At 39.6% G+C, this 8,865-nt stretch overlaps 1 protein-coding gene across 1 annotated transcript; it reads right to left on the reverse strand.

Moving 5' to 3' along the window:
• Nucleotides 1-3,341: 3,341 nt before the first annotated feature.
• LOC130190397 (mitochondrial proton/calcium exchanger protein-like) lies at nucleotides 3,342-5,889 on the reverse strand. Its single transcript, XM_056409798.1, has 2 exons — nucleotides 5,178-5,889; nucleotides 3,342-3,899 (listed from the first exon to the last, which is right to left on the reverse strand). Exons 1-2 carry the CDS (start codon nucleotides 5,397-5,399, stop codon nucleotides 3,750-3,752), a joined length of 372 nt encoding a protein of 123 aa, XP_056265773.1. The 5' UTR covers nucleotides 5,400-5,889; the 3' UTR covers nucleotides 3,342-3,749.
• Between the last annotated feature and the right edge of the window lie 2,976 nt (nucleotides 5,890-8,865).

An 8,865-nucleotide genomic window follows, 5' to 3' on the forward strand; every position in this document is an offset into this window, starting at 1 on the left:
GAGCGGTTCATACGGGGGCGTGGCTTCACCAACACGGGATCTTTTATATTTGTAACTTGTTTTTACAAACATTTGTAAAGATTGAAATCTACTTTTTCCCCGTGTGAAACAACAGTTACGATGAGAACACATTTCCCATCGGGCTGTGTTCACTCCCAAACTTTCTCTCCGTCCTTTCCCGGCTTCCCATCATGTGACATCATTCAGACTGCGAATCGTTAACATGGCGTTGAACTCCAATCACAAGAAAATCAGAACCGATGAGGCCCGAACAGAACGACTCCAAGATAATGTAGAACACATCATACCTTCAACTGAGTAACACCATGCCAATGAGACATTATGAGCAAATCAGCAAAACATGAAAAGCCTCATAAACGATTGTTCAAACAAGAAATCATAACTTTGTATTTAAAGTTTAAACCCACTGGGTTTTTGTACATTTCAGTCCAGTCGAAGGCTTGTTGCAATGCTGCTGCACTGATGTTCCAGAACATCTGAACGGAAACTCTGAACTTCCAGAAGAAATATTAATAAATAATAGAAAACGTTACAGAACATAAGCATGAAGCACTGAGATGACATCAGCTGTGTGCTTACAACTTCTCCTTCATCTTGTTCTTCTTTTCCTTCTTCTTCTTTCCTCCACCTTTTTCTTGTTCTCCTCCTACTACTTCTCCTTCATCTTCATCTTCTTCTTCTTCTTCTTCCTGTTTCCTCCTCCTTTTTCTTGTTCTCCTACGACTTCTCCTTCATCATCTTCTTCTTCTTCTTCCTCCTCCTTTTTCTTGTTCTTCTTCTTCTTCTCAGCACTGATGTGTTCGGGCTGACAGTCTGTGGGGGAGGTTTCTCAGCAGCTTCAGCAAAACTCCCCCAAAATGTGACATTTACAACATGACATACTCGGGCAATACTCGGGCATTACTCGGGCATTACTCGGGTATTACTCGGGCATTACTCGGGCATTACTCGGGCATTACTCGGGCATTACTCGGGCATTACTCGGGCATTACTCGGGCATTACTCGGGCATTACTCGGGCATTACTCGGGCATTACTCGGGCATTACTCGGGTATTACTCGGGCATTACTCGGGCATTACTCGGGCATTTCCCTGATCCAACATTATGGATCTGTACCCTGGCATGCAACTAGATGGTTATGTCTTACGTCTCGTGAGCTCCTTCACTTATTTACATTCAAATGTCACTTTGAGAGAAGCCCATCGTCCAGTTTATTCAGCAGTTGGAACCTAAATATGCAATTTCGATGATGTGGATTTAGAAACACGTATTTTTTTGGACTAAATCGGAGCATCTCCGGTAAACATTTCATCTGGAGCCCATATTTATCAGACTTCTACGAATTACACTTTAAAATGTTCCAACCCGCAAACCAACATAAGATAATTCTGTATTGGATCTTTAGAAACATTTCCGAGTTGCAAAACCATTGAAGCTTCTGTGAGGAACTATATTTCTGTGTCGATTTTGGTTTCAGAGTCCCTGTGTTCGGACCTTTTCATCAAGAGAGCTAAATTAGTGCTAAGAAAGAGTCTTAATTGTTAGGCAGATGGGAAATGACTAATACATGTAACATGTTAATATGTTAATATGTTCCCTTCACGTCATTTACACTTCATGGGACAAAAGGCCCCGTAGACTTATGGCTCATGACCTAAAATTCAAATCTTCCCTTTTTTCAATCTTGTAAACAACAATACCTCTTTACTTTCTATTTACAGAATATTTACTGTGCAAAAATGAAACATTTACTTTATCTTTAGCCAAGTACATCTCAACTACTGAACGGTAACTACAAATATACTAAAGATCTAGAAATTGAGCTTGAAAGCTGAAATCATTTAGTTTCACGGTGCAAACATTATTCCTGTTTTTTGTGCATTTCAACTCACACATCCACACTTCACAAGCCTCATCTCAGGCATCATAATCTCAAAAATAAGAAGGGACTCAGGACCCAACAACATCCTGCACACACAGAGCTGTCAACATCTTCTCTTGGAGCTCTTTTTTCAGCCCGCCCCCCCTCTGTAATCTCTCTCTCTCACTCTCTCTATGGGTGAGATGAAAAAATAGGACGAAAAGAATCCAGGATAATCTGTAATTTATTCCACACTCATGATTTCATTTTGTCGATGTTTCTTTATGAACGTGCTTTTAAAAAGAAGAAGAAAACTGAGACTTCTCATACATTCGAGTCAAATTCAACTAGAATAAAGTCCAATCCAGTCATTTCTCAATCAAGATCTTTTGGATGACCCCCCCCCCCCCCAAAAAAATTTGATTAAATAAATAAATAAATAACATAATGATCTCCAAACAAAAAACCCGAGAGGCTCATTTCTTCGCCTCCCGTATATAACGTAGTTAAACTGCAACTCGCTTCATCTTTCAAACGGAGATTTATCCTAGATTTCCGTCTCTGAAGTTTTTCTTTTAAAACGGCGCAGAGAGCCGCACCGGGTCCTCTTTCTGAGCGCGACGCGTTCAAGGGCCTCTCTGCTGTGTGAGAGACGACAGGAAGTGAAGACAGTTGCAGAGCATGTGCATTATATGCGGGTGGGGGGGGGGGTCAGAGACGACAGGAAAAGGAAATGAAAGCGGAGGGGAAGAAGAGAAAGAAGCAGAGCGTCACGACGGGATGAACGAGTCGGTTTCTGCAGACCTGACCGAGGCGCCGCTCTCAAGGTCGATAAGTGGAAGACGACAGAATCCGTGAGCGAGTTTCATCGACTAACACACACACGGGCTGATTCTGCTTCAGTCTCCAGCTGCTCTTCTTCTCTCCTCTTCTACCTCGAGAGTAAACTCATGTACTTGTATCCCGCAAAAAACTTGCATTCGTCTAGTCGGGCTCAAAGAGTGAGTACAGTCCCGGAAACGACCACCAGGACGTCAGGGAGAATCCTCACGTCGCCGTGTCGTAAAGTGTGGATTCATTCGGAGTTTCTCGCAGTACGAGGACGTCTCTTTTAACGCTTTTGACAAATCAAACGCGCTTGAGCCGCCGCAAAAATTGAGAAAAGCATAAATGACTTATTGCTTGAGATAGTTTTGTTCTTCTTATCACACGAGGTCCGCAGCTGTGTCCCCTCCCACCCCGCAGGAAACTTTTAGGACGGTTTAGTATTTATCGTAAGATCACAACACGCTTCTTCAGAAAACACACACACACACACACACACACACACACACACACACACACACACACACACACACACACACACACACACACACACACACACACACACACACACACACACACACACACACACACACACACACACACACACACACACACACACACACACACAGCAATAAGCTACCCTGTACCCTGGTACAGTCTAGAAAAGAAAACAACGGGTCACTTTACAATGTGGGAGTAGGATGAATAAACAGAATCAAAACAGGAAGAATAAACTGTGCCCTCGTGGTAATGACGATGATTCTCACTGTGCAAAGTCCAGAAACGATCCCTCTTTTCTCTGAGATGATGACATGATGAAATGAGAGGCTCCACCTCAAGCTTCAAACAATCGCTCTCCTTATGTATATTTTCCCCAGATGTAATTTTCCTGATCAATTTGCCATCTTTTAAGTTAGGTCATTAAATTGAGTAAAATTACACAAAACTTATTGGTGAAATTATATTATTATATATGATGCTTCCCCCCCCCCCCTCTCTTGTTGTTATTTTACAATGCTATGTGTCTTTATGGAAAGTGAGTTAGATGCGTGTGGCTGCCTGTTCCTTCTCGGCCTTCTCTTTGGCCTTTTCCTTCTCGATCAGCTTCTCCTCCTTCTGCAGCATCACCATGATGTCGGCCACCTGAGTGGTGGAGATGTCGATGTCCTCGTTGTCGATCAGTTCCACCACCTGGAAAAATAATGCAGGGCAGGAGGGTTTCATTAAAGATTTTTAAATATTAAATAGTTCTGTGTGTTAAAGAAATCTGCTGTTTTAATCAGATTTGATTGCTTAAACACGCAGCCTGAGATCCTCCGGTGGGGGGTGGCAGATATAAATGAATGACAAACTAAAATGACAGACTAAAACGGACAATATATAAATCAAAGGGTGACCGTGCTTTTGCCGTTAGAGCCCCTCGACTTTGGAACGTCCTACCAGAGGATAAGGCTGCAGAATCAGTGACTTCTTTTAAATCACTTCTTAAAACCCATTTTTAGAGAACAGCATTTAAGTGATCTCGTCTTTTATGCAGAAGTTTGGTTCCCCTAATTTAGTTGTCTGTTTTTTATTTAATGTATATTTTTAAATGTTATATTTGTTTCTGACTATTCCATTTGTTTTGCCTTGACTCTCTGTTGAGCACTTTGTAAACATTGTTTTTAAAGGTGCTATATAAATAAAGTTATTATTTATTTATTTTTAAATCTCTTGTGTTAAATAACCAAAACTGACCAAAAACAGTTTTCAGAGTGATGAATATTGATTATTATATGGATGTTAACATATCTTTAACTCTAGCAGAAGTTTGACTCGAAATAGAATAACTTTAAATTAAGTATAAAGTATATACGATTAATCAATCAACTTATGACTAATCATTACCTTCGCATTGAAAATGCGGAAGGTTATGTTTTGATCGCCGTGTATTTATTTATTTATTTATTTGTATGCGTGTTATTCGCAAAACTCAAAAAGTATTGAACCGAATCGCATGAAATTTGGTGGGATGATTGGTTATTATCCGGGGACCAGTTGATTAGATTTTTGGATCAATCGGGTCAAAGGTCAAGGTCATGGAAAGGTCAACATCTTTTTTTTACCATAGCACGATAAACTTTTGTCCAATTGGCATGCAACTAATGCCAACATGTTCATAATTCAATGCCCAATCTTGTGATATGTGAAGGTATGCGCTCTACCGAGTGCCCATTCTAGTTAAAATTATGTAAAATCCTGATCCTAATTACTTCAAATATTTAAACATAAATTCAACATCCAACTGCCAGATGGGCAATGTGTTAAATCAAAATTGTGCTTGTTGTGATTCGTGATGTGATTTTCCATTTATGTAAAATAATCACATCACTGATCCATAACAAACCTTTTTCAAGATGTTTCTCTGTGAAACAAATCTCAGTTATCTGGTAATTAAAGAAACCACAAACAATCGTCCCGGCGACGTACTTTGATGACGTCGTCGATGTCGATCTTGCCGTCCTTGTTGTCGTCGAGGGCCTCGGCGATGCTCTGCAGCTTGTGCTCTGGAATGTTCTGGATCTGCCGCATGACGCCGATCAGCTCGCCGATGCTGACGAGGTTTTCCCTGAAGGCGGAGAACAGACGGCGTTCAGGAAACGGCGAGGAGCCAAACGCAAAGGTCAAGTCTCGAAGGTCGACATGCTGCATTTCAACCTTCCCAGATCACACCAATCAAGAGTATTATTATCTTCATTAGCTTCGCTTGATTTCTAATCATCGCGGTTTTACACGTTAAGGTCAAAACTGCCTGAAAGTTAATTCATGCTGAAAATGTTATTTAAAATGATGAGTCGGGTAGCACCGATACCGATACCAGGCCGATACTGGCGACAACGGCACACTCCTATGTGCCGACACACTTCTTAGTGATGTAATAGAATCTGAATTCCTCTTTAAGTTTTGACTAATTTGTTGCTTCAGAAAATAATTTTCCACCAAAAAAAAGGTAATATTTAATTTATTATTTTAATGTTAAACAACAATTTAGTTCATTGATCTATGTATTCATCTTATTCGTTGCCCGACATAGAGGGTGAGCCCATGATGGAGCGCTGGTATTTTAATCGGGACTCGGTTTCGGTCGATACCCAAAGTCATCTTTAATTAATAGATGATTTTAGATTATTGGTTTTTAAAGCAGGTTAATATACTTGCATCAAAATATCCTATCTCTAAATATTAGAATATCATGAAAAAGTATACTAGTAGGGTATTAAACAAATCACTTGAATCGTCTAATTAACTCGAAACACCTGGAAACACATTTTCAAATGTTTGATTTTGTTTTGCTGTTATAAATCTTTTTTTTAACTTGGTCTGAGGAAATATTCAAATTTTATGAGATAGGATTTTAGAGTTTTCTTAAGCTGTAAGCCATAATCAGCAATATTAAAAGAATAAAAGGCTTGCAATATTTCAGTTGATTTGTAATGAATCCAGAATGCATGACATTTTTGTTTTTTTAATTGCATTACAGAAAATAAAGAACTTTATCACAATATTCTAATTTTCTGCGACAGTCCTGTATATGTTTCATTTTATATACATATATATACTTCATTTTGTATTTTATATTTTACTTGTATACATCTATATCTTTTATCCCTGTTTTTTATATTTTATATTTATATTTTATTCTCGTGTGTTTAGTTTATTGGTGCTGCGACTGTGACGACAAATTTCCCCTTGGGGATTAATAAAGTATATATTTATCTATCTATCTATCTATTCTCAATACTGAGTTTGGGTTCATCCAGCATAAAGTACATACTTGCCGTTCTTCATTGTCATTTTCAAGAGTTGATATTTGAATTACTGTTCGGAGTTATTATTTTATAGTTTGTCTGTGTGCTTGTCAGGAAACCCAACTGTCTTACAGACATCAGTACATTGTTGTTGTTTTTATGTACAAACCACTTATTTCTATGAAAAAAGAAGAACATTTTAAAGCGACACCAACTTCTAAAAGTCTTCTTGAACTGCAGAATTTTTTTAAACACTGTTTTTTTATAGTATAGATGATAAGAGGTAGTTAACCAGGCCTAGTTGTTATCTTGATTTCTATTTGTTTGGCACTGTCCCAACCTCTCCCACTTTTTATAAAACCGTTGGTTTTTCTGTTAACCGCATGAGGAAAAATGTATTAACTGCAACAGCTGATCTCATCGCTGTGTCTGTGAAGAATGTACGATTATGTTGGCAGGCTACACAGCGGTCTTGATTTCAGTAAATCACTTATCTAACTAGATGAGTTCATTCTCAGAGGGCTGGTGGTGAAATAAAGATGGACGACACATTAACGTTAAAAGCAAGCGGCTCCTCTAGCCCATGTCGATGTGTCTTTGGTTACTAGAGATTATATTGAAGCCGGTTTTGAATCTGTACCGTTTTGGTGGGCGACAATAAACAGTGTCAACTGGATCAGTTGTATATATTACAACGAACAACCATTTGTACATTTTCCTTGTGAGGTCCTGGGACAGGGATGTCGGATGTGTACAGATTGTAAAACCCTCTGAGGCAAATTTGTAATTTGTGATATTGGGCTACACAAAATAAACTGAATTGAATTGAATTGCCTGCATGGAAAATTGGACAAATTGTAACCAGCCTTATAGCTTGGCAGAATAGAATGGCCTTAAACATGATTTTAGCTGACAAAGGCAAAATGTTTGGATCTGCCTGTTGTACTTTCATCCCAAACAACCCAGCCCCCGACAGATCAGTGGCTGAAGCGCTGGCCGGTCTGACTACGTCAAGTCCCAAACTTGCAGAGAATGCTGGGTTTGATTATCTTCTCACGAGCTGGCTGGACAGTGTTTGAAAAATGGAAAAAATTAATTTCTGCCCATAATAACCACAATTTGTGTTGTCACTACAGTAATGATGTTGAGTGGAAACTGCATGCATCAGTGGACTCCTGCAGAGATTATCTGACACTGTAAACATTCAGGGAAATCAATTATGGGTTGAGGATGACGGAGAAAATTTGCTTTTGATTGATGCATCTGTTTAGCAAGGGGTCACATGATCGGACCAGGAAGTGGATAACTGTTTCGATAGCAAAGTTTACTGTAATCAGTGTCTTACATGAACGTTGTATACTCACTTTAGTGAGTAAGGGGGGGGGGGAATCTGTGAGAATTATGCTTAATGGCGCTCCTGGTGATGGCTATTGTTTATTACATTGTTTGTACATGTTTAAGGGTAAAATAAAACACACTGAAGGTATTCTGCGACGATATTAAATGAACACTGAATGTATTAGGCGATTGGGGAAGAACTCAGACAACGACTGTGAAAGGAACAAAGAATTTGGCCTGGGAAATGTTTTTGGCACGAAGAGTAGGTGTTGGAGAAAGAGGCAGTTTGCTGGACGTGATGGCTGAGGAATGTTGATCGTAAACTAAGACCACAAGGGCAACAACCTAACAAGATTTTGTCCAATCACAGGGATGGAGAGGTGCTGGCCATATGAAGCGGGCCTGACTTTAAGCTTATAAGGCTGAGGCATTCTGAAAATCAGCAGATCTTCTGTCAACTGCCGGGCAGATAACCAACCTACGCCGGTCTGCCCGAGGGCGAGCATTGGATCTCTCCCCCATGGGATATATTGTGTGTAGTTCTTAGTGTGATTCAATTTGTAATTGTTTGCTGTACTTTTTACATAAATCATTTTATTGTAACTGGAACCATCGATTCGGCTACATTTGTGTTGACGGACCTCATGGCAGAGGGAACTCTCCTGAGGAAGGCCGAACGTGACAGTCTCGCAGCTATAATTGGCTCTGGAGGCTTCGTCTGGGTAATGCATTATAAAAGCTCCCCCGGCCACACTTATCAAGCGCTTACAGAATCACACCTCCACGTCGCACTTCTTAAATGTTTTGGAAGTTTTAGAAATCTCGGTTAAATTGCACAATTCAAAATGTAATTATTGTTAATATATTGCTGTTATTTCAAATCTAAAAGCTATTCTGTTTCTGCACCACAATGTTGTTCCTTGCAGTATGAAGAAGGCTCTAAAAAACACAGCCAGATCCTCATTTTGTTGAAATGTAATGACAATGCTTTCTATTGCAGGCCTGTATTATTATTCTGTTCAGAAAGGTTT

This window comes from Pseudoliparis swirei, chromosome 24, assembly GCF_029220125.1.
Source record: "Pseudoliparis swirei isolate HS2019 ecotype Mariana Trench chromosome 24, NWPU_hadal_v1, whole genome shotgun sequence".
Classification (NCBI taxonomy): Eukaryota; Metazoa; Chordata; class Actinopteri; order Perciformes; family Liparidae; genus Pseudoliparis; species Pseudoliparis swirei.

What these genes read in the sequence shown, in the direction of transcription:
- LOC130190397 (XM_056409798.1), bottom strand. Translation starts at nt 5,399, where the DNA reads ATGCAGCATGTCGACCTTCGAGACTTGACCTTTGCGTTTGGCTCCTCG. An exon ending in ACATCGACGACGTCATCAAA is followed by an intron (nt 3,900 to 5,177) that starts GTACGTCGCCGG and finishes TTATTTTTCCAG; the next exon opens with GTGGTGGAACTGATCGACAA.